At 45.6% G+C, this 26,889-nt stretch overlaps 1 protein-coding gene across 2 annotated transcripts in view; it reads right to left on the bottom strand.

Annotated features, from left to right (window-relative positions):
• Window positions 1-4,832: 4,832 nt before the first annotated feature.
• rhbg (Rh family B glycoprotein (gene/pseudogene)) overlaps window positions 4,833-26,889 on the bottom strand; it is a 33,142-nt gene continuing 11,085 nt past the window's right edge. Inside the window, 11 exon segments of one of the 2 annotated variants that reach the window (NM_001011175.1) lie at window positions 7,709-8,237; window positions 9,216-9,289; window positions 12,021-12,142; window positions 12,577-12,710; window positions 13,479-13,616; window positions 14,013-14,179; window positions 15,783-15,930; window positions 17,467-17,619; window positions 21,546-21,561; window positions 21,563-21,590; window positions 21,592-21,729. In NM_001011175.1, coding sequence (NP_001011175.1) covers window positions 8,166-8,237; window positions 9,216-9,289; window positions 12,021-12,142; window positions 12,577-12,710; window positions 13,479-13,616; window positions 14,013-14,179; window positions 15,783-15,930; window positions 17,467-17,619; window positions 21,546-21,561; window positions 21,563-21,590; window positions 21,592-21,729 — 1,190 coding nt within the window. In that variant the 3' untranslated portion in view covers window positions 7,709-8,165. 2 annotated transcript variants of the gene reach the window in all.

The raw sequence follows: 26,889 nt of genomic DNA, 5'->3' as shown, positions 1-26,889 counted from the left end.
ATGGAAAAAAATATTGTGTATCTTATATTTATCCCCTACTATTAGTTAGGCAGGTAAAATAACGGGCAGGTAGAAAGCCTAGGTTTGGGCTGAAGCATCTGTATGGGGTTTGGGCTGAAGCATCTGTATGGGGTTTGGGCTGAAGCATCTGTATGGGGTTTGGGCTGAAGCATCTGTATGGGGTTTGGGCTGAAGCATCTGTATGGGGTTTGGGCTGAAGCATCTGTATGGGGTTTGGGTTGAAGCATCTGTATGGGGTTTGGGCTGAAGCATCTGTATGGGGTTTGGGCTGAAGCATCTGTATGGGGTTTGGGCTGAAGCATCTGTATGGGGTTTGGGCTGAAGCATCTGTATGGGGTTTGGGCTGAAGCATCTGTATGGGGTTTGGGCTGAAGCATCTGTATGGGGTTTGGGCTGAAGCATCTGTATGGGGTTTGGGTTGAAGCATCTGTATGGGGTTTGGGCTGAAGCATCTGTATGGGGTTTGGGCTGAAGCATCTGTATGGGGTTTGGGCTGAAGCATCTGTATGGGGTTTGGGCTGACGCATCTGTATGGGGTTTGGGCTGAAGCATCTGTTTGGGGTTTGGGCTGAAGCATCTGTATGGGGTTTGGGTTGAAGCATCTGTATGGGGTTTGGGCCGAAGCATCTGTATGGGGTTTGGGCCGAAGCATCTGTATGGGGTTTGGGCCGAAGCATCTGTATGGGGTTTGGGTTGAAGCATCTGGATGGGGTTTGGGCTGAAGCATCTGTATGGGGTTTGGGTTGAAGCATCTGTATGGGGTTTGGGCTGAAGCATCTGTATGGGGTTTGGGCTGAAGCATCTGTATGGGGTTTGGGCTGAAGCATCTGTATGGGGTTTGGGTTGAAGCATCTGTATGGGGTTTGGGCTGAAGCATCTGTATGGGGTTTGGGCTGAAGCATCTGTATGGGGTTTGGGCTGAAGCATCTGTATGGGGTTTGGGCGGAAGCATCTGTTTGGGGTGAAGCATCTGTATGGGGTTTGGGCCGAAGCATCTGTATGGGGTTTGGGTTGAAGCATCTGTATGGGGTTTGGGCCGAAGCATCTGTATGGGGTTTGGGTTGAAGCATCTGTATGGGGTTTGGGCCGAAGCATCTGTATGGGGTTTGGTCTGAAGCATCTGTATGGGGTTTGGGTTGAAGCATCTGTATGGGGTTTGGGCCGAAGCATCTGTATGGGGTTTGGGCTGAAGCATCTGTATGGGGTTTGGGTTGAAGCATCTGTATGGGGTTGCCATTGTACTGGGCAGATAGCGGGAACAAGCTGGCTTATGTGTCATATATCCTTGCTAAATCACATAATAAAGGGGTGCTAAACTGGGTTTAATGTGGGGTGCATTGACATCTAAGCACACCCTTTACTCTGATCTTGGCAGCAATATTCTAAGGCTATTTGCAGTTAGTAATCTTTATTATGTGGAGTTTTTTAATAGAAAGATAAGAAATAGAAAATAACAAGCAGAATAGAAGGCCAAAAAACTAAGAGAGAACTAAGAGTTAATTTAAAGGGGAACTTTCTTTGCATGTTTAGCAGATAGTAAGTATATGGCGCCCGGAGATGGTAGGTACCTATTTTCTTCTGCCTGTACTTTTATATTATTATAGTCAGAAAAATTGAATAAATTGAGCCTTGACCAGGAAAAAAATGTATAGGAAATGTCAAACAGTGATGGTATCTGTATTCAATTTAATTTGAATTAAAAAATAAAATGGGGGATACACAAAGCATTTATTTAATACATACATTATATGTGCCTTAGTACTTATGTATAAATGAATCCACACAGCAGGCAGGGCTGGGCGGGCAACTGTAACCGAATCCCTTTATTGTATCACCATCTTGTGGCCATAAGGTGAACTGCAGCCATAAGGGGCAAAATATCAGAATTGGCAGGGTTATTATTATTATTATTATTTCTAGCATTAACTTATAAAGCGCCAACATATCCCGCAGCGCTGTACAATAAGTGGGTTTCATACATTGGGCATACAGAGTAACATATAAAGCAATCAGTAACCGATACAAGAGGGGAAGAGGGCCCTGCCCAAAAGAGCTTACAATCTACATTATTATTATTATTATTATTATTAACATTTATTTATAAAGCGCCAACATATCCCGCAGCGCTGTACAATAAGTGGGTTTCATACATTGGGCATACAGAGTAACATATAAAGCAATCAGTAACCGATACAAGAGGGGAAGAGAGCCCTGCCCAAAAGAGCTTACAATCTACATTATTATTATTATTATTATTAACATTTATTTATAAAGCGCCAACATATCCCGCAGCGCTGTACAATAAGTGGGTTTCATACATTGGGCATACAGAGTAACATATAAAGCAATCAGTAACCGATACAAGAGGGGAAGAGGGCCCTGCCCAAAAGAGCTTACAATCTACATTATTATTATTATTATTATTATTAACATTTATTTATAAAGCGCCAACATATCCCGCAGCGCTGTACAATAAGTGGGTTTCATACATTGGGCATACAGAGTAACATATAAAGCAATCAGTAACCGATACAAGAGGGGAAGAGAGCCCTGCCCAAAAGAGCTTACACTCTACATTATTATTATTATTATTAACATTTATTTATAAAGTGCCAACATATCCCGCAGCGCTGTACAATAAGTGGGTTTCATACATTGGGCATACAGAGTAACATATAAAGCAACCAATAACGATACAAGAGGTGAAGGGAGCCCTGCCCAAAAGAGCTTACAATCTACATTATTATTGTTATTATTATTATTATTATTATTATTATTATTATTATTATTATTATTTATAAAGCGCCAACATATTCCGCAGCGCTGTACAATAAGTGGGTTACATACATTGGACATACAGAGTAACATATAAAGCAACCAATAACCAATACAAGAGGTGAAGAGGGCCCTGCCCAAAAGAGCTTACAGTTTGTACTGTGTTTTGGAGTAATGTATTGGGGCCAGGGTCTTCTTTCTAACTGGAGCAATATGGCAGCTCCATCTATAGGAGTCATATACAGAGATGGAGCATTCTGGGTACACAATAAAGCATCATTTAGCTTCATAACAGCTTCATTTAGAGATCTCAGCCTCCTGGAGGTGATTTCTAGGAGTTTTTTAGCTTGGCCTATAATTTTCTGACCACTCCTCATTATGCCACACCCACTTATAACATGCCCATGCCTTGACTCCACCCCCCCCATCCAGTTAATTAATCAAGGTGGTATATTTAGGGAAAATGAAATAGCTTTCAAAACTTACATGGGGGTTTATTGCTCATACAGTAAAGGGACTGGTGGCGCAATAAGGGCACCTAGGGCAGTGCCAGGCTGGCAATCCATGGGCAGGGTCAGAATGGGCCCCAGGATACCAGGAAAAAACCCGTTGGGCCCCGGCCCAGACCCGATCCCTGTTACATCTCCCCCGGTCGCCGGTGTCCTCCCCTGATGCATTTCACTTGCGTGTTCAGGGAAGGATTTCGGGGGGGGTGAAGGGACCCCTGTGGGGGACACGGCCAGTGGGGGCACCTTGTGGGGTGCGGGGCCCTCAGGCAGCAGTTCCGGTCCGACCCTGTCTGTGGGTTGTGGCAAATGCCAGAGGGACTGCAAGATGCCATTTACAGTCACTATTTATTGGGCCGGGGGGGGGGGCTCCCTGATCCCCTATATCTTGTGCCTGTAGGGCCTGCTCCAACCTACTTACACTGATACTAAAGGGTGTTTTTTTGCACTAAAAATCATGAATTTGAATTATATTTTTAAAAACTCAAATTCTTGATATTTATTAAGTGGAAAAAGTACAAAAAACTTGAATGCAAAACTGTCATCTGGAAACCTGCGCGGCCGCGTAGAAGCCAATGGGAGCCGTGTCCTGGGCAAAGTTTCAACCATTTAGTCAATTCCAGTTTTTTTAACTTTTTTTTAGCTTGTCGACCCTTGAAATGATGTGTAAAATACAAATTTGGGGCATTCGAGTGGTTTTTTTGGTGGTTTTATTCAATCTGGTTGTTAATAAATAAGGTGATTTTTGTGGTTTTTGAAATTTTGGGTTCTTTGAAGTGGGAAAAAATATGAAAATTACACAAATAAGTATTTTTTAGAAATAACCCCCTTAGCCCTACTGTTCCAGCTCTGCAAACCTCAAGCAGACATTTTACTAGTGTCAGACTATATTGGCCACCAGAGGGCAGTGTGTTATTAGAGACTGTGGATAATTAATCATATATACTAATTCAAGCAGCAGCAGCACTATGGCAGCTCCCCATATAGATCAAGATATATAGAATATATAGAATTTTTTTGCCAGGCATGGATTAAAAGTGATTTTTTTTCCACAAAACTGCTGCAAAAATTTACTGCAACAAAAATCTACAGAGGAAAAAGTCATATAAAAGAAGTTGCAATCGCTCGTGATCACGTTAAATAAGTCACAGTCGCATCAAATAAGTCGCAGTCACGTCAAAAAAAGTGGTGTCCACGTCCAAGAAAAAGTCACCCGTGTCCAAAAAAAGTCCAAAAAGTTTCACGGTAGAAGCATTTTATGAGTTTTTTGTGAATTTTTCAGCAGTTCTGTCATAGACTTTGGAACCGGGAGGGGCCAGGGGAGCAGGGGGGTGGGGCTTGGGCGGGATGGGGACAGCGCGGCTGGATTTCAGGGGGGGCTTTTTTTGCCCACAAAAAGTGGGCGTGTCCAAAAATGTCCACCTTCTCCTGCCCTCCCCCAACCAAAAACATCTCCTGCTGCCCCCGAGGTGTCCATGTAGGTGTCTGTATATTATCTCCGGATTCATTAAACACAACAGTAACTCACAATCAGTGGGGGGGGGGCGTTTATTCCAGCATGCTGTTCCAATATACACAGTGTAGGCAAAACACAAAATACCAACATGGAAGAACTACATAATCATTTTTGTAATGGGAAAAAAACAAGAAATACACAATAGCCGAAAAAAAAAACCTCACACTTGTCTGTCGTTACGCCCATGACATGTCAGTTTAGAATAGCTACCTACCTACCTACCTACCTAAATATCTTCTATTATAACCGGATATATGTCGTAACATCGCTATCTATTCTATCTGTACAGCCTATATACTTGCTTTATAAAGGGGGTGGCACATAGCACGGTGAAGGGTGGGGGGCAGGAGAACAAACATAGCACCCTGGGATAATGTAATAAAAGGACCGACATTTGCACGGGGTCTTGTAACCCATAGCAACCAAGCAAATATAGCATCTTTCTCTTTGAAGGCAAACATCTGATTGGTTGCAATGGGCGCAGGGCATTTTTTTGAGGCAATTATTCCCTGTTTTAGTATCTCTAACTCCATTCCGGGAAAGGAAAGGCTACTATGGCATGGAAATAAGTAGCTCTATTTCAAGCTTTAGATGTAAGCATGAAAATCTCCTGAAATTGTTATATTATGCCGCGTATTGGAGTCTCCAGGATTTATACCCTAGAATGGGGTGGAGCAAGGGGGTGTGGTCTGGGCATAACTGGGCGGATCTATGTATGACAGGGCATGTCCATTGCTTATGGTGGGAGTGGCCAACTTCATCTGAAAACCACAACCAGATAGGAGACATGCCTGTTTGACTACTACCATTTCCTGGAGATCTGGAAGCCACTGAGTTCCCTCCCTTAAGGGTATGTCTATTAAGGGCACAGAAAGACTTTAGTTGTCTGAACCAGTCCCAGTGGCCCCAGTTTTGGCCAGACACTAACAAACCAAAGACTGGGAAAAGTGTAGAGCTTGGGTAGAGCTTTGGGTATGAGCCCATGGTTGGGTATCAATTGGAGTGGTCTTCTTTGGTCAAGTGTTTTCTAATCTTGGCTCATGTCAGGAGAATATGGCTGGTAGAGTGTTCCTGAATGTGATTGGCTGCTTGACTTGGTGATGCATCTCTCTAATCAGCTTAGGTCTACAGGGAGGGGTTGCCAATATGCTGGGCACCCTCAAGCAATTCAAATCTCTAACCTTGCACCCTAGACTGGTGTGTGTCTCCTATACCCTAGACTGGTGTGTGTCTCCCCATACCCTAGACCAGGGGTAGGGAACCTCTGGCTCGGGAGCCAAATGTGGCTCTTTTGATGGCTGCATCTGGCTCGTTGCCAAATCTTTAATAAAAAAAAAAATAATGAGGGGCGTGTCCTACGCTCGGCAGATAGAAGACGTGTTCTACGCCCTCCTCCGCATCGCATCCACATCCGGCATCCTTGGCACCCACCCTACCTTGCCCCTGCCCTCGGCGGATAGAAGATGTGTTCTAAGCCTTAGAACACGTCTTCTATCCGCCGAACGCAGGCCAAGCCCTCCTCTGCATCGCATCCACATCTGGCATCCTTGGGACCCACTCTACCTTGCCCCGAAGCATCCGCGGCCAAACATATTGTTTGGCTCTCACGGAATTAATTTTAAAATATGTGGTGTTTATGGTTCTCTCAGTCAAAAAGGTTCCTGACCCCTGCCCTAGACTGGTGTGTATCTCCCATACCCTAGACTGGTGTGTATCTCCCATACCCTAGACTGGTGTGTGTCTCCCATACCCTAGACTGGTGTGTGTCTCCCATACCCTAGACTGGTGTGTGTCTCCCATACCCTAGACTGGTGTGTGTCTCCCATTCCCTAGACTGGTGTGTGTCTCCCATACCCTAGACTGGTGTGTGTCTCCCCATACCCTAAACTGGTGTGTGTCTCCCATACCCTAGACTGGTGTGTGTCTCCCATACCCTAGACTGATGTGTGTCTCCCATTCCCTAGACTGGAGTGTGTCTCCCATACCCTAAACTGGTGTGTGTCTCCCCATACCCTAAACTGGTGTGTGTCTCCCCATACCCTAAACTGGTGTGTGTCTCCCCATACCCTAGACTGGTGTGTGTCTCCCCATACCCTAGACTGGTGTGTATCTCCCATACCCTAGACTGGTGTGTGTCTCCCATACCCTAGACTGGAGTGTGTCTCCCATACCCTAAACTGGTGTGTGTCTCCCCATACCCTAAACTGGTGTGTGTCTCCCCATACCCTAGACTGGTGTGTATCTCCCATACCCTAGACTGGTGTGTATCTCCCATACCCTAGACTGGTGTGTATCTCCCATACCCTAGACTGGTGTGTATCTCCCATACCCTAGACTGGTGTGTATCTCCCATACCCTAGACTGGTGTGTATCTCCCATACCCTAGACTGGTGTGTATCGCCCATACCCTAGACTGGTGTGTATCTCCCATACCCTAGACTGGTGTGTATCTCCCATACCCTAGACTGGTGTGTATCTCCCATACCCTAGACTGGTGTGTATCGCCCATACCCTAGACTGGTGTGTATCTCCCATACCCTAGACTGGTGTGTATCTCCCATACCCTAGACTGGTGTGTATCTCCCATACCCTAGACTGGTGTGTGTCTCCCCATACCCTAGACTGGTGTGTGTCTCCCCATACCCTAGACTGGTGTGTGTCTCCCATACCCTAGACTGGTGTGTATCTCCCATACCCTAGACTGGTGTGTGTCTCCCATACCCTAGACTGGTGTGTATCTCCCATAAAAATCCCACAAGCCCAGAGTATTATCTTGAAGAGCATCTCACCGCCATCTTGGTTCTGATTACCCAAGTATCCTCTGCATGCTACAGTATGTATAACATCACGGTGGGACGGTAAGTTACACGGGATAGAAGGTAACGGCGCCTACAAACTGCACTGATTTAATATTCCAAAAAGTGTACGGCAATAAAAAACAAACAAATACAGGGTAACAGTATAGTTTGGACCAGGGACGTCCATTATCCTAGAGTCCTTGGTTGAATTTTGGGTGGACTGGAAGTTGGTGGGGCCAGTAAAGCTGAGCTGATATATAGGGTACATAACACACATAAAATAATAGCTGCCTTCTTCTCTAGGGGACAAGAAGGTCCTGCTGACTGTAGAAGCTGCACAATATACACAGTGCTCTGTCTCACATTTGGGAAAGGTGGTAAGTGCGCATATCGAAAAACGGGTTAATAATTGAATGTTCACATTTGAGGTTCATCTTGACAGCACCAAGAGAATGATGATGTTCCGTGGCAGCTGCTGGAGCAACAACCATGAAGACCACTCTGGAACCAAGGAAGGAGTTTGGAAGATTTCAGAAATTCGGGGCAAATTTACGCTTGCGTATCGGGGTCCTCGTTGTTAATGACGACAGTCAGTTGTTGGTGGCCCTCTCCTCCTGGTACCTGAACAGGGAAGAATAGACAGGCCTCCATGACTATTGCATACAGACATATCTAACAAGGAACCAAGAATTGAATGGTGCAAGAATGTGTAGATTATCATTGACTAGACACTATAGCAGAGGCAGGGGGGTCAGCCTGAAGACCACTTAGGGTGAGATTTTCTCTTTGTTCTTCTATATGCACTTGAAAGGTGATCTAGAATGTCAGTTGGGTTGATATTTGCTTTATGTTCTCCTAGTAGATACACCTGAAAGCCTACTTTGAGTGAAATTGGGTGAATATTTCCTTGCTCCCCTAGATATTCTTGGACCTACGGAGGCATGACTGATGTACCAATGTTTTCTTATATCTATAACCTTATTATAAGTTAAGGGGGGGGTTGAGGTCTTTCAAGGTTGAACTGAAAATGTCCAGCACCCACTGAACTATAAGCTAGCAGGGCTTGAAGAGCTTAGAAGAACCTCTCTATCATCTTGGGCATCAGCCTCAACCACAGCATTTTGTTTGCTTCTTGATTATTACAGATCTCTGCTTCCTATTGGGTACATTTTAAAGACATTAAAAGGGGCAAAATGGGCAATATGTATCATGCCAATGATGGAGGAAATCATTGTAGAAATATTTTCAGTTCTACCGCCATCTATTGGCTAGAAGTAATAATGAATTACAGGACTAGAATTCTTTCTTCGGCAGAAATGCATTGCAATGGCGGTGCCACTTTGGGGTTTGGACGACCTGGCACATTGGCATAGGAAACCAGCTTAATGGGTAGGAGATGATTAGCAAATGTTTCTCTATGGCCAGGGCAAATGGTGTCCTCTAGATGACCATATAGACTTTTCCTACATGTTCTTGCCTGGCTATCTGCCCAGTGGATCACAATGACCCCCCCACCAGATATTTTCAGCTTCAATAAACCCTTTATTTCCCCTGCCCAATAGTTAATTCCGTAGCACTTTGGATCACACCGCTCCTTACCTCCCAGTAGACTGCATCTTCAAAGCATTCGGCATCAGAGGGGGTTCCAAAGATCGGCAACTTCAAAATGAACCCTGCAGGGAAAGAAGCCACATTGGGGGTCATTATAATGGAGTTGCAGCAGGGTTCAAAAACCAGCCAGTCGTTAAATGCGCTTGTGGCCCCAAGGCTTCCGAGAGCCACCCCAATACTACGGCAACTTTTGCCCAAGTCCTTCTAGGAGTTCTATATATTTTCAAATTTATTTCTCTCTGGTTTCTATCAGAGAATGATAGCTACTGATACTACAGTATTTATGCAGCATGGCCTACTCATTAAAGGATAAGTAAACCTTGAAAAAAATTGTAATATAAAATTGCTCAGGGCACTTTTCTAAGCAATTTACATTAATTATTTATTTTTTTGGTTTCAGGGCTATTTAGGCTTTTATTTATTGCCAGTATTATGGGTTTTGTAACAACCTGCTGGTCAGTAACTGTACAGTCAGAGAGATATCCAATAAAGTGTTCTGATTCTGATCTGCTCTAGATAAAGCTCTTTCCCATCTTCTTCCTGAGCAACATCAGAACCCTTCTCTGTTTCCCTTCTAAAGGGATTATCCCTCTGTCTGTACCGTTACTGACCAGCAGGTGGCGCTGTTGTTACATAATTCACTACATTGGCAGGTAACAGCAATGTAAATAGCTATAAAACTGAAATAAAAGAATGATGAATGTAAACTGCAAGTGAGCAATTGTACATTAACTTTATTCAAGGTTTATCTACTTCTTTATGGAAGTTATTGCAATAGCAAACAGGTCAAAACAAGCTTCTTTTTATGAAAAAAAAAATAAAATCACATTTTTAGAACTGTGTGTCCCAGGGCTCAGCACAAACCAGTCCGAGCAGAAGGTGAGAAAATCAAACATCTCTCCCTGGCGCATTGTCAGCGACTATTGATTCCGAGAGCCGAGGATCTGGGGAAATATTTGCGGGCAGGCAGAACCAAGATTCCAGAACCAGTGAAGCGTTTCCATATTGTGTTTCCTTGACAGGCGAATCCAAGCTCAAAGCCAGGATAGGGGCTGCCCTGCCTACCATACACCCAACGCATACACACATAGTATTATATACATAAATATATACAGTATGCACAGTCATTCAGTCTGTGGGCTTTGCATGAAAGGGAGTTTGCCTGTGCTCTGCACCGAGCACCAGCACCCATAACTTCCCATGAATGGCACACAAGTTGGGTGATGGGCAGGGGATGGGAAGACTTACAGATGTGTGCCTCCCCCTAGAGCAGGGATCCTCAAACTATGGCCCGTAGGCCGAATCTGACCCCCCAAGGTAATTTACCTGGCCTCTGAGCAGGGAGCAGGAGAGAGAGGATGCAGCAAGGAGTGGGGTAACTGAGAAAGGGAGGACGCAGCGAGGAGCAGGGTCAGAGTGGGCCCCAGCGGGCCAGACCTGACCCTTGCCGGTGCTCCCCCTGCCCGACCGTTCCTTCCCTGAAGCGTTAAATTTACGCAATCTCAGGGGAGGACGTCAGGAGGGGGACCCTGTGGGGGGGTTAGGGGGGCCCGTGCGGGGGGGGTGTTAGGGGACGCTGCTGGCATGGGCACCTGCAGGGCCCCTGGGGCGGGAGAACCCCCCAGTCCCACCCTGGTGGGGAGCAGGGGTGCTGGAAGAGGGAGGACATAGCGAGGAGCGGGGGAACTGGGAGAGAGATGATACAGCGGGGGGGGGGGAACTGGGAGAAAGAGGACGCAGGAGCGGGGAAACTGGGAGAGGAAGGATGCAGGAGCGGGGGAACTGGGAGAGGAAGGATGCAGGAGCGGGGGAACTGGGAGAGGGAGGATGCAGGAGCAGGGGAACTGCGAGAGGGAGGATGCAGGAGCGGGGGAACTGCGAGAGGGAGGATGCAGGAGCGGGGGAACTGGGAGAGAGAGGATGCAGGAGCGGGGGAACTGCGAGAGGGAGGATGCAGGAGCGGGGGAACTGGGAGAGGGAGGATGCAGGAGCGGGGGAACTGGGAGAGGGAGGATGCAGGAGCGGGGGAACTGGGAGAGGGAGGATGCAGGAGCGGGGGAACTGGGAGAGGAAGGATGCAGGAGCGGGGGAACTGGGAGAGGGAGGATGCAGGAGCGGGGGAACTGGGAGAGGGAGGATGCAGGAGCGGGGGAACTGGGAGAGGAAGGATGCAGGAGCGGGGGAACTGGGAGAGGGAGGATGCAGGAGCGGGGGAACTGGGAGAGGAAGGATGCAGGAGCGGGGGAACTGGGAGAGGGAGGATGCAGGAGCGGGGGAACTGGGAGAGGGAGGATGCAGGAGCGGGGGAACTGCAAGAGAGAGGATGCAGGAGCGGGGGAACTGGGAGAGGAAGGATGCAGGAGCGGGGGAACTGGGAGAGGGAGGATGCAGGAGCGGGGGAACTGGGAGAGAAAGGATGCAGGAGCGGGGGAACTGGGAGAGGAAGGATGCAGGAGCGGGGGAACTGGGAGAGGAAGGATGCAGGAGCGGGGGAACTGGGAGAGGGAGGATGCAGGAGCGGGGGAACTGGGAGAGGAAGGATGCAGGAGCGGGGGAACTGGGAGAGGAAGGATGCAGGAGCGGGGGAACTGGGAGAGGGAGGATGCAGGAGCTGGGGAACTGGGAGAGGAAGGATGCAGGAGCGGGGGAACTGGGAGAGGGAGGATGCAGGAGCGGGGGAACTGGGAGAGGGAGGATGCAGGAGCAGGAAACTCTCTGGAATACACTGTAAGAAAATGAAGTCAGCTGCAATTTGTAAATGTGGTTTGACTCTACTGTGCCCGGACCACTTACCTACAACAAGTCCCCCAAGGATGGCAAATCCCAAAGCTACCAGCAGTGCCAGGAACTGGTACAGAGATTGCTGCTTGGCGGTGCGGCTCCCATCGGATATTAATGGGAAGACGTCCTCCATCCTGGGAAAGACAAGAAGGATCTCAGTCTGAGAGCAAATTTCCCACCAGAGTAAGAGTGAAGACACACTGAGCTACTAGTAGCAGCTATTTGTCGTGGCTACAAAAAAAGACAATGCTGATCATTTACTGATAATTGTCTCTACGTGTGTTTTAGCAGAGGCAATTCTCAGTATTGTCTATGGCAGGGGATTTTCTGGCGTTTAGTAGCAGTGAAAAAGTAGCTGCTACTAGTAGCTCAGTGTGTCTTAACCCTTAAGGGAAAGGGTGAGTTACTGACGGGGCCCCTAACATAAACAAATATATACAATTGCAAACACAGGCAAAGTGTGATGCCTCCATATATGTCAATTAAGTTAGCTCCTGTATAACAGGGAAGGTAGGGCAGGGGTACACAGTTGGGATTTAATGCCCGTCTGGGGCTTAGGAAGACGCACCCAGCACCATAGATTTCTGCCGTTGCCAAGAGCGCCACAATAGCTCCAATGAGCGCACCCAGGATTCCTGGCATTCCATGAAGGTTGTGCACCCCACAGGTATCTTGAATCTTCAGCTTGGAATCTAGAACTGGCTGTAACCAATGATAAAGAAGATGGAGAACCCATTAGTAGTGGACATTGTGTGGACGACACATGATGGCTACCATCCATCAGGCACACGTTTCTCATTATAAATCTGTAAATTATTATCTTTAAATAAAAGAGAAAACTAAGATCTTGGGGTCTAAGTGAGGTTGTGAGACTCCAAGGTGCTCAGATGATATAAAGGCTCATTTATGACTGGAGTTCCTGCATGCTGCCCCTGATTGGCCAAATATTGGTAACTTATTATTGGCTCACTGGCTTAGTGACTTAATAACAGGTCTAAGGCCAGAGATGCCATTCTGGTAGCTGAACTGGGATAGATTGCTCACTGGTCACCCCAAGAAACCATAGACATGGGGACCACTAATCTTTATCTTCACCTTCTAGATTCTTTGTTTCCTTTTTGCTGCTTTGTTCTTCTTATTTTCTAATCTCCTCTTTTTTCTATTCTCCTCATGTATTTCATTTTCTTCTTAGGGCCTAGCTACATGCTCCCCCATTGATATTAGGTTATGATCTACAGCAAAATACACCCTCAGAGTAATCTGGGGTAGTCTATTGAGACTTTCCCATTCCTGACCCACACTATGATTGGACAGGCCTAATACTGAAACTCTGTCCTAGAGTTCCAGGGTCTAGAATATTGTAGGAGAACCATGGTGAAAGCCTACATGGTCATCTAGAAGACACCTTTTGCCAGGGCCATAGAGAAACATTTGCTAATCATCTCCTACCCATTAAGCTGGTTAACCTACAGTTAGGTATTTATATCCAAGGACGGAGATCATGCCAGCCAGTGTCCCTGCAATCATGGCTCCAAAGGGGGTCAGCATCATTTCACCGGAAGTTCCAACTGCTACACCTCCTGCTAGGGCAGCATTCTGGATGTGAACCTGAGGAGAAGATTAGACATCCAGGACCGTCAGTGTTTGAGGTGCAAAGTTTAACCTATTAAATCATAACAAACAACCAACCAGATCCTTGCTTTCAAAGTGGTGGCCAGTAAGTGATATTTTCTTATTGGTTCCTATGAGTTACTAGACCGGCAATACCGTTAAATATACTATATAATTATTATTATATTACAGGACAAGCATCACGGATACGGTGCAGGTCTGGATTAATATAATGGGTGATGGTGGAGCAGCAGCTTCAGGCCTTTATATGTAGACAGGTAGATTAGACCTGAGGCTATGTTTGAAACACAATGCTGGGCAGGATGGTCCATAAAAGTCTCATATTAAGTCAACTGTGGTTGTTCATCCGAATTGATAGAGGAGCTTCCTTACCATGTCCAGCTTTCCTTCTCCATTAAGCAGAGCTGAGAAGCCAAACGTGGCCAGGGTACAGGCAGCCAGGGAGTAGTAAGTGTTCATTACAGTGCGGTGTTGGTCATCCCCATGAGCTGTGATGGCGGAGTTGAAGCTTGGCCAGAACATCCAAAGGTAGATAGTTCCTGTGTTCAAAGTGAAACATAATATTGTTTATGGAACCCTCTTAGTCAGCCATTATGTTTTACGAATACACATAGTCTGCCATGATGGTTTATGGGTTTGTGTCATGCCTCACCCCCTAGAGGGGCCTTAGTCAGAGGCAGAGGAGATGATGGAGCTCAACCCTCAACCCTTTCTCTAATGCACCTTGGGGAGCACATCAGCCTGTAGGACCAATGCGTTTGTCAGCAGAGGCTTTTCCCAAGAAAATGCAACCAGGAGGTGCCTTCCATAGTTACATAGTTACATAGGGTTGAAAAAAGACCAGAGTCCATCAAGTTCAACCCTTCTAAGTAAACCCATCTCAATATACCCTGACCACTCCCCTTGCTCTGCCGCTGGGGTATTAATATGAATGACTTCTAAAAAATATAGATCTGTGGTCTAAAGGCCCGCGGCTTATATAGAAACGTGGGACAGATTTCATAGTGGACTAGTGATAAGCGAATCTGTTCCGTTTCGCTTTGACAAAAAATTCTTTTGTCGCCCGCCGCTATTATTTTGTCACGCAGCTATTATTTTGTCGCCCGCCGCTATTATTTTGTCACGCAGCTATTATTTTGTCGCCTGTGGCTATTATTTTGTCACGCAGCTATTATTTTGTCGCCCGCGGCTATTATTTTGTCGCGCAGCTATTATTTTGTCGCCCGCGGCTATTATTTTGTCGCGCAGCTATTATTTTGTCATCCAGCTATTATTTTGTCGCCCGTGGCTATTATTTTGTCGCGCGGCTATTCTTTTGACGCCCGCAACTATTCTTTTTTGACGCCGGCGACAATTTTTGTAGGTTCAGCAAATTTTTTCATCCGTTTCGCGAAACAATCCGCCAATGGCGAAACACGGAAATTCACAGCGAATCCATGCCTGGCGAAACATTTCGCCCATCACTATTAATAAACAAATATTTCTTTTTCTATAATAATAAAAATGAATTATAACAACTATTTTCTTCTTTTACTAAGGACTTTATTGTTCCCATAGGCCCCATGTTTGAGGTTTGGACCAGGGTTCAAGGCCTTCCCTACTCTAGTTGTGCTTTAAAGGGGAACTTCAGGTGAAAAGTCATTTTAATACGCTGCATTATTCCTTTGCACACACTCCTAATTAGAGTTGGATCCCCTGTGCCAAGTCGCTGTGTGAATGCGGTTGCATTGTGCAATGACGGCAGTAATGTGAGCTCTGCTGTGTGGGATAATTGGCATTGGCAGGTTCCTAGAGTGGGGACGGCTGCCAACAGCTTGTGTTCTCTCTGCATACAACATATAAATCAGAGGAGGAGACAATTACCCATCTATGCTATAATGAAATTGTATCTTATGCCAGCAACCATGATATTCTCCTGGGATTCACTGAGCAATTATTGTTATTAAAACCTATTTACAAAGCATCAAGAGCGCAATACAACAAATGGGCGTATACACTGAGCATACAGAATCACATACACAGCAACCAATAACCGATACAAGAGGCAAAGGGTGCCCAAAAGAGCTGACAATCTAATAATCTGGCACACTGCATAAACCACAGCTGTGATTGGTGATACTGACGCCATATTTGTTTTCTTACCGATCATGGCAAAGAGGTCGGAGTGATAGACAGACCCTTCCCTCTGCCGACTCTTCTCCAGGTCGTCTCTGTAGAGAACTCTGGAAACAATCAGGCCGAAGTAGGCTCCAAAAGTGTGAATGGTCATTGATCCACCAGCATCCTTAGCCTGCAATATGGGGGTGATATACATTGGCAAAAGAGCACCAAGGCGGAACATACACAGGGCAAGAAAAGCTGCCGACTTCCGACCTGATCCCTCCAGACTAAGTTGCCAACTTATTGGCCTGTGAATGAAAAATCGGCACATGTATGTGAGTGTGTAACTGGACCCAGATTGGCTCTTTGGCAACTTCACTATAATACACGAGTGATACTCAGAGTTCCCTGTATAACTCAGCCTGCAGCCTTGTGCCTTTATATGGGCACAGAACCCCTCAGTGACTGCTAATATCCTTATCATTTACAGTAGGGGGTACATTATCCCTTATAATACATGAGTGATACTCAGCGTTCCCTGTATAACTCAGCCTGCAGCCTTGTGCCTTTATATGGGCACAGAACCCCTCAGTGACTGCTAATATCCTTATCATTTACAGTAGGGGGTACATTATCCCTTATAATACATGAGTGATACTCAGAGTTCCCTGTATAACTCAGCCTGCAGCCTTGTGCCTTTATATGGGCACAGAACCCCTCAGTGACTGCTAATATCCTTATCATTTACAGTAGGGGGTACATTATCCCTTATAATACATGAGTGATACTCAGAGTTCCCTGTATAACTCAGCCTGCAGCCTTGTGCCTTTATATGGGCACAGAACCCCTCAGTGACTGCTAATATCCTTATCATTTACAGTAGGGGGTACATTATCCCTTATAATACATGAGTGATACTCAGAGTTCCCTGTATAACTCAGCCTGCAGCCTTGTGCCTTTATATGGGCTCAGAATACCTCAGTGACTTCTAATATCCTTATCATTTACAGTAGGGGGTACATTATCCCTTATAATACATGAGTGATACTCAGAGTTCCCTGTATAACTCAGCCTGCAGCCTTGTGCCTTTATATGGTCACAGAGCCCCTCAGTGACTGCTAATATCCTTATCATTTACAGTAGGGGGTACATTATCCCCTATAATACATGAGTGATACTCAGAGTTCCCTGTATAACTCAGCCTGCAGCCTTGTGCCTTTATATGGGCACAGAACCCCTCAGTGACTGCTAATATCCTTATCATTTACAGTAGGGGGTACATTATCCCTTATAATACATGAGTGATACTCAGAGTTCCCTGTATAACTCAGCCTGCAGCCTTGTGCCTTTATATGGTCACAGAGCCCCTCAGTGACTGCTAATATCCTTATCATTTACAGTAGGGGGTACATTATCCCTTATAATACATGAGTGATACTCAGAGTTCCCTGTATAACTCAGCCTGCAGCCTTGTGCCTTTATATGGGCACAGAACCCCTCAGTGACTGCTAATATCCTTATCATTTACAGTAGGGGGTACATTATCCCTTATAATACATGAGTGATACTCAGAGTTCCCTGTATAACTCAGCCTGCAGCCTTGTGCCTTTATATGGTCACAGAGCCCCTCAGTGACTGCTAATATCCTTATCATTTACAGTAGGGGGTACATTATCCCTTATGATATTTCAGTAACAGTAATATAACATTTCACAACAGTTCTTACCCCGACAATGTTTAGAATGATATATTCATTGATGCCGAATAAGGTCACTTCAATCAAGGTCATTACGATTAGCTGGACCGGGCTGGTTTTCCCTAGTACTGCCCCGAAAGAGATGAGAACGGCTCCAGTGCAGAAATCGGCATTTATCATGCTGCAAATCAATAGAGATTCTATTAGTGCATCTTCTTTTTTTATAACCTTGAAGGGGGGGATGTTTTCTGCATTGTCATTGGCTCCTGTCTGCTAGTCCTGATCTTGTATGAGCACCCACTATTATTATTATTATTATTATTAACATATCCCGAAGCGCTGTACAATAAGTGGGTTCCATACATGGGACATACAGAGTAACATATAAAGCAACCAATAACCGATACAAGAGGTGAAGAGGGCCCTGCCCAAAAGAGCTTACAATCTACATTATTATTATTATTAATATTTATTTATAAAGCGCCAACATACCCCGCAGTGCTGTACAATAAGTGGGTTCCATACATTGGACATACAGAGTAACATATAAAGCAACCAACAACCGATACAAGAGGTGAAGAGAGCCCTGCCCAAAAGAGCTTACACTCTACATTATTATTATTATTAACATTTATTTATAAAGCGCCAACATATCCCGCAGCGCTGTACAATAAGTGGGTTACATACATTGGGCATACAGAGTAACATATAAAGCAATCAGTAACCGATACAAGAGGTGAAGAGAGCCCTGCCCAAAAGAGCTTACAATCTACAAGGAGAAAGGGTTGAGACACAAGGTGTGGGATGCCTCACTCAGTCCCTGCCAAACAGCGTTGTGCAATCTCTAGGAATGGCCGACCTGTTCATGTATTAAGCCAAGCTGGCCAGGGTGGGCATGTATATACTGTATAAGAGGTCACAGCTGCCATTTGTGGGAGTTTGGGCCTGAGGGGCCACACTATAACCGGGCCCACCTGGGGTTTTCCCATTAGGGTCAGTCCAACAATGAGGATCCCTGTGCCGTTTGCACCCGGGGTCTCAGTAAATGACCCCTGCAGTCCCCCCCATACAGCCACGTAATACAGGTAACAGGCATTTTTTAACAGCAGTCAGTCAAGTAAAACTGGTTGGTTGTTTCCTGCTGCGCAGACACGTTCCTCTCGGTCATAGGAAATCATTGTGCAGCTGAATTATATTCCCAGCTGGCAGGGACTGGCGGAACCACCAGTATAACTGGGTTTAAATGGGCCCTTAGGAAATTCAGCTTAAAGACTGAGGACAAAGCAAATATATTCCCTTTTCTGTTTCAGTGGAAAATTACCCCCCCTCAACCGCCCCTCCCCCAGCCTTGTGTTCATGTGACGCCGGAGTCCTATCAGCTGACCAGATTCTGGCTACTGGCCCCCCCATCCACCATTGGCCCCCCACCCCATGACTGAGATGTGATTGTGATTTTCTGACAATGTAAATTCCTGAACCTTCTCAGAGACTGTGATGATGAGGGACATTTGTGTTGCACTGGGGGCTAAAATCCAGACTTTTATAAATGTTGCCATTAACCAGTAACACCAGGAATAGCAGTAACCCATAGCAACCAATAGAATGTTTGTTATTAAACAGGTGACTAGTAAATTCTACCTGCTGACTGGTTGCTACGACTTCCTGCTCTTGGGCAATCGTAGTGCTTTTTACTACATGCAGGAAGTGCAGGAAATGCAGGAAGTACAGGAAGTGCAGGAAGTACAGGAAGTGCATAGGCAATAACAGCTGCTGACACTCTGGGCCTTCACAGAAAGCTGCTGATCTGAAGCCTGCCTAGTAGTAGGAAACTGTGAATAGCACAGAATCCACTCATAACAGAAAATGAATGTAAACTGTAAAAATGCTCAGGGGATCACTCAACTCAACTTATCACACAAATAAGTTTATATTTTGATGATTATATTTTTTATCTGATTTTTCTAGATGCTAATCTACAGTAAGGTTGCCATTGGCTAAGTAGGTAAGATAGGTAAGTAGGTAAGGTAGGTAAGGTAGGTAAGGTAGGTAAGTAGGTAAGGTAGGTAAGGTAGGTAAGTAGCTAAGGTAAGGACTGGTATTACAAGTTTATTGGTAAGTTTCTAACCTGCCCCAGTGTATGGCCCAATATTTCTCAACGCACCATCCCATAAAAGCAGGTCTCCCAGGCCCGATAAGTCACCCCCACCCCACCCCCAATTCTCCCTGCCTCTAAGTGTCCTGCAGGGGGTCGTGTACCCACGGTTGAGAATCTGGCAAAAAATCCCAGATGTCCTGATTGTGCGGTTGGTCTGCAGGTACACAGTGGAAGTAAGCGGAGGAGGATGAAGGTTGCGGGCAGGTTTAAAACTTCAAAAAACAAAAAGACCTGAGCCCAGTGATCTTGCTAGGGTTGCCACCTTTGCCAGGTTATCACCCGATGACGTTTGATGATGATGGGGTCGGGATTATTGAGTCCGCAGGATGCATTTTGGTGAATTTCAGAATGTTGAAAATGGGGCAGGAAGTTTTGACCTGGACAGCCCCTTGAAAAACAGGTCAAAACCGGACGGGCAGAAACCCTAGATCTTGCCAATTTATGACCTTCTGGTTCCTGAGTCAGTCCTGCCCCATAATAAAGACGCCATTTCCGGTTTGCAGAGAGGCTCGGCAGGGTGCGGGGCAGGGTTAGGAAAGACATCATAGTCATAACGGGTACAGGGTCTGGGTAAGATTACAGGTTGGCTGTGGGTCTACAAAAACAGACCCATGGAGGACTCTACCTGTCTCCATTGTGTTACTGCTGAATCCATCCAAGAAGTGGTGGCAACTCTAAAGGTGGCCATACACGGGCCGGTTGTAGCCACCGATATCGGTCCCTTGGACTAATTCGGCAGCTTATCGGCCCGTGTAGAGGCAGGAACGAGGGGCCTGCCCGACCAATATCTGGCCTGAAATTTGCCAGATATCGATTGGGCAGGTTAAAAAGATTTAGTTGGATCGGGGGCCGCATCGGCTCGTTGATGCGGTCCCCAAGCCGACTGCCCCATTGCCGCCATTATAATTCGATCGTTTGGCCCCAGGGCGAAACAATGGAATTAACCTACATGTTCCCCGATATCGCCCACCCGTAGGTGGGGATATCGGGAGAAGATCTGCTCGCTTGGTGACCTCGCCAAGCGAGCAGATCTTCACTTGTATGGGGACCTTAACACCTACTTCTTACTGTTTGGGTCTCCAGATGTTGGTGGACTACAAATCCTGGGATCTTCCAATAGTGTTAAGAACACCAGCTCACAAAAGTTCACCAGACTGAAATGCCACTGCTCTCAATTCCCTTGTCAAAGGGTGAAAACAAGCACAATTTGCTAAATATGCCTCTAAAAATGTGATGCAAGTGAGCAGGGAGTGGCGACATTTCTCTCCGGTGAACTGTAGTGACTCCGATAAACATGCAACATCTGGGGCCACGAGGTTACAAAACAGGGAACTAAAAACTACCTGTAGAACCCAAGAGTTGTTTTTCTGCATTGATAAGAAAATGCCTTTTCCTTACACGAGATGAACAATAATTTGCCCTCGGGCCAAAAATGATATGGGCCAGTCCTTACGTGTCAAGTGAAGGCAGATTTTGTTTTTGTAAAATAAACAATTAATCAGATTGTCATGAGTAGAACATAACATTAGTCTTCCATTACAATCAGAGATTAATCATTAAGACAAGCTTGGATGGGATCCAGCTCAGTAGTTTGATTTGGAAATGCTCTGCAGAGGATTCAACCCCGAGAAGCTTGGAAGAATTATCTATGCCTGTATTCCAGGCCAAACAAAAATATCCACTGGCCAAATGATCAGATCATGGACACCCAGGTAGTGGTTTAACCTGTAGAATAACAACTGGATAATAAGTGAAGATCATGTCCAAAGCTCCACGTGGTCCTCAGCCAACCTAATCTGATCCATATCTAAATGAGTACCAATACTCAGGTTAGACATTGGTGAAGTCTAATTTAGCAATATTGGCCTTTTTATCAACATCTTAATTGTCATCTACAGCCTTAGAACATTCCAAGTGGACTGAGAATACATCTTCTTCTACTTCTACCTACCTCTCTATACCAACGTGAATTTTGCCATCATGAAAGCCATGGAAAAAGCCTTGGATGAGGGTTGACCACTGCAGGCCGAAAGCCGCGATGAGGAAGTTGAAGGCCACGCTGCTGAAACCGTAGCGCTTGAGGAACGTCATCAAAAAACCGAAGCCGATGAAGATCATCACGTGGACATCTTGGAAACCTATGAAACAACAATATGGTCTTAATATTTACATGGATACAGAGGAACTGAGCTACAAGTGTTGGTCATTTCCATGTTGTAGCTCTTAATTATTTCTACAATAAATGTAGATGAAAAGATTATTTCATCACTGTAATAGAACTGAGGTGCTATCACGGCAGTGTGTACCCATCAAGCTGTTGTTAATCTACAAATGAACTTGAACAAGTTGTTGGGGGCAGAGACTCCTAGAATCCAGGAAGAACCCACACGTGAAGTCCTATAATTTGCCTACCTCTGCCCTGTGCTGTCGTACTACCAGCATACAGTGAAAATGCAATTTAGTAGAAAAGGCCCAGTTCTTGCTCCCAGTTAATGTTTTCCTTCTTACAGTGACAAACAAGTCACAGCAAAGTTCTTGGACCATGAAACCGCCTGTGAGTGCAAGTGAAATGAAGCATTACATCCCGCGGGAAATTTGCTTCTGCCTGTTTATCATTGTCGGAGAGAACAAGAAAAATATGTTATATTTTTTTTAAAAAAGGAAAAATTGCATGTTTTGTGACATCATCAAATAGGCGGGTGTTTGGATGATTAGGCTACCCGAGTAGTGGGCAAAACCAAGCATCTGTTGGGTCAGATTTCTGGTTTAATCTGCCCCTGGGCTTCAGGATGTGCCTCAACCCTGACTCCCACATTTACAATAGAAATTAATGATTACCCCTACAACTTATCAGTCAGCCTCCAGTAATGAGAGTCGTAATCAAAGCATAAGGACTATACCCCGAACAATGTAGGTCTCTATAAAACTATATTGCATAAACAGCTCATATGTAAAACCCTGCTTCATCTAAATGTAGGGGTTTACCAAAATTGGGCCCTTAGGACAGACACCCCCAGACTAGGCCACTGGTTGGTGCTAGTTAACAGGGACCATGGGATGACTGGGTTCTAAATAGTTAACAGGGAGTATACCTGTAGTTTGGGTTATGGCCACCGGGCATAGGCCGATATAAAGGGTTGCAGCCATGTGCGGAGAGCCATCTTAAGCCTGGGTAGTATAGCTACCAGGGCCCAGTTAATAGATAGTAGTTTCCAGTGATAGGACATTCTAGGAGTGCCATGTAGGACACCAAGGTAGAATGGGTGGATATTGCCCCTCCAGGAGTGGTAGTGGGGTTAAGACCCCCCAGCATTACATCTGCTGGAGTGGAGGGCACTAAGTGGCTAGGTAGGTGGAACAGGTCACCGCTAGTCCAGGAGGCCGGATCTGAGGGTGCTGTACGAGAGTACCGGAGTGGGTCCCTGTGGTGTAACGTCCTAGCGTGAGTACCGGGGAGAACTCTATAAGGGGGTGTCTTGCCGAGAGTACCGGGGAGTGCACCTAGAGGGGAGCACATCTGATATGACCGTGGGGTAGTCCAACAGGAAAAGGTTCTCAATGAGAAGTAAGGAGATATGCCCTGCGATATGTATAAATGATATGCCACTCCTGGAGAGGTGTCTGCCTTGAATAAACCTTTGCATCTATTTCACATATACAACTGTGTCGGAATATCTGTCAAGCCCAGAGGACCACTTCCAAGCTGGTAAGGAATAACCCCAGGGTGGGGTACATCGCACTAGGAGTACATGGGTCCCCAGAGGGGCATAGCATCCTGATCATTTCCCAGGGGGTGGAATACAGTTCCACAAGACCATCCCTGGGTGGAGGCACGCCATTAAAGGGAGAAATCCCTGTAAACCCCCATAGTAAGCGGGGGCTCAGGACTCCTGTAGCGCCAAAGTATAGTGCTTCCGTAGGTAGTGCCACAGGATCTGCAAAAGTGGGCTACATAAATAAACCATTTTCATAAAAATATACTTTATTAGTAGTATGTGCCATTGGGTAATCCTAAATAGGAAACTGCCATTTTAAGTACTAAATGCCGCCCCCTGTGATCATAGGATTCACAGTGCACACAAACAAGCCAAGGCACACATACATGCTAGGGCCCCATCAGCCAATGAATGGGCAGAGTTCTACCTTTTGCTCCCACACTACTTCCTGTTACAGTTAGAGCTGTATCACTTCCTGTCAGCTGATCTCTGAGGGAGCACACAGCCCATCACTAAATGGCGGCTCAAGGGAAAGGATGTAAAAGGGCAATATTTACTGATATATATATTCCTGTTTGGAAAGATTTTTTAATAGGCCACTTAATATGATATGAACTATCTGTTGGTTAAATATTTGTTCTGGGAATATACCCCCCAAAGGTGTGCTAGTCTAGACTCAGATCTATCTGCCCTTTCCACGCCCACTTTGTGTTCCCTCCCCCCATGAAAAGTTTAGAGATGTAAGAAGAGTGAAGGGTAGTCAGGTGGCTCTATTGCCATGGGGACAGCCGGGGACAGCCGGGGACAGCTTTCAGCGGTAGGGACGATTTCTGGGTTTGATTTTCCACAGGGACAGGGAAGGCGGGGACAGTCCCCCTTAAACGGGGACAGATGGCAACATAAACAAAGCAGCACCTTTATCTGTAAAATGAATTGATTTATTGCACCTGAAAATGTCTTTGTTCACTACACAAGTGGAAGAGACAAGAATTCTGGCCAAACAAAGATACAAACTTTTGAACTTTCTCTCTCTCTATATATTTATATTTATATATACACATACACAGGCTCCTCGCCTGATGCACAAAACTGAGTTCCTGGGAAACTGTTAAAGTGCTTAGAAATAAGAATTCAAATCTTGGCAAGGGAAATGCACTCAAACTATCTGTCATTTGGGAAGGGAGTCAGAACTGGGCTTAGTTTGCATCTCCTTCCAGTTATGACCTGTATTTCCAACTCCAACACCCATTCTCTCAGTGAGATTCTCTCCATAAATCAAACGCAGTTTTGGCTGAAGATCTCCAGCTTGGCGAGGAGCAGCCGTGACACCCAAGGACACCCAAACCCCCATGATGGTGCTTGAGGGAGGCTACCATGCCGTGGCCGTGCTATCTGGACACGCCTAGCCCAGCTCAATTGCCAAATGGCTCCAATGAATGCATCTCAGACGCCTCACTGCAATATATGAAGGGAACATTTACCCCCACCCAGCTCAGCTGTCCTACTACTTCCCATGTCTACCAGCCTTTCTGCTGTGGGTTCTGTTGTTGATCAGACATTGGGCCGAGTCTCTCACAGAGTTACACAGTGAAACCAAAATTTTCAGCCATGTCCCTGAGCTGCCCAAACTTCTTGCCAATCAGTTATATACCTCCAACCTACCCAGTTACAAACCTGATCTAACCCAAGCTCTACACCCTATCAGGGCAGCTTCTACACAGTCTCCCAGGGTCAAACTGGGCTAGTGGGACGCCGGAAAAAAAAATTGGTCCCCACCAACCCAGATCCTAACCCCAGCCTCAGCCCCAGATTTCTACTGGGGGTGCCCCCATTCGCCGCTCCCCTATCACTCCCCCGCGACTCGAACAAGCCCCCCCCCATGCCAAACTTAAAGCTCCCATACGGAGCAGTGGAGCTTCCCAGTCGCTCCCCCTGCATTGTAATTAGAAGGGGCAACCGTGGTTGGCGGGGGACCCAGAGGGGGTGTGGGGGCCCCAGGGGTAGCAGCCCCGGTAGGCCTTGTACACCCCAGTCTGACCCTGAAATCAGAGTTTTTGCCATGTATAAACACCAAGTAGTTATGTGTACATAAAAAATATATACAAAGACGTTGTGTGCGTTAAAACTTTGAGTTAATTGTTATAGAATGGCCAGTTCTTAGCAGCTTTTCCATTGGTCTTCATTTTTTATTTTGTATAGTTTTTTAATTATTTGCTTCTCTCTTCTGACTCTTTTCAGCTCTCAAAAAGGGGTCACTGACTCTTTGAAACTACAATTTCATTGTTTTTTTTACATTTTTTATTACTTATCTTTCTTTTCAGACTCACCCCTATTCATATTCCAGTCTCTCATTCAAACCACTGCCTGGTTGTTAGGGTAATTTAGACCCTAGCAACCATATAGCTGTACCCCCATACTGTACTATCTAAGGCTAACAAACTCTACGGGGAACCAATTTGGCCATTTGTAACCTAGGTTCTTATAAAGCTAATATCGATAGTGAGGGCATACTTCCCCTTTAAGCGCATACTTTGGCAATGAGATTATGGTGCATAACATACTGTTGTGGAATCTCTTGACTTCTCTCAGCTGATCTGCCGCATATCCAACTGAATAGATCATGGTACCGGGGTAAAAAGAAGTTTCTTGTGATTCCCTCAAATTAGTTTAGCTGTGAATAATTGGTTTTCTATAGAGCATTGTGCGCAGGGGGGTGGGGGGCATTTTTTCTTTGAATTTAAAGCAAGTACATTTAAGCCATAGGCATTATAGCAGCAGAAATGCTTCACACTACGTTGCTTTAGTATGAAAGGTGAGCCTGGGACATGTACAGGTTGGGAGGGACACATTCCAAGGAAAACATGATAATATATCAACAAATATTGCAACAAATATTGTAACCATAACAATCAATCAGTGGGTAGCAAGTACTGATCACAGTGATTCCTAATATCCTTATCATTTACAGTAGGGGGTACATTATCCCTTATAATACATGAGTGATACTCAGAGTTCCCTGTATAACTCAGCCTGCAGCCTTGTGCCTTTATATGGGCACAGAACCCCTCAGTGACTTATAATATCCTTATCATTTACAGTAGGGGGTACATTATCCCTTATAATACATGAGTGATACTCAGAGTTCCCTGTATAACTCAGCCTGCAGCCTTGTGCCTTTATATGGGCACAGAACCCCTCAGTGACTGCTAATATCCTTATCATTTACAGTAGGGGGTACATTATCCCTTATAATACATGAGTGATACTCAGAGTTCCCTGTATAACTCAGCCTGCAGCCTTGTGCCTTTATATGGGGGGCACAGAACCCCTCAGTGACTGCTAATATCCTTATCATTTACAGTAGGGGGTACATTATCCCTTATAATACATGAGTGATACTCAGAGTTCCCTGTATAACTCAGCCTGCAGCCTTGTGCCTTTATATGGGCACAGAACCCCTCAGGGACTGCTAATATCCTTATCATTTACAGTAGGGGGTACATTATCCCTTATAATACATGAGTGATACTCAGAGTTCCCTGTATAACTCAGCCTGCAGCCTTGTGCCTTTATATGGGCACA

This window comes from Xenopus tropicalis, chromosome 8, assembly GCF_000004195.4.
Source record: "Xenopus tropicalis strain Nigerian chromosome 8, UCB_Xtro_10.0, whole genome shotgun sequence".
In the NCBI taxonomy this organism is placed as follows: domain Eukaryota; kingdom Metazoa; phylum Chordata; class Amphibia; order Anura; family Pipidae; genus Xenopus; species Xenopus tropicalis.
This window is presented reverse-complemented; position numbering and strand designations above follow the sequence as displayed.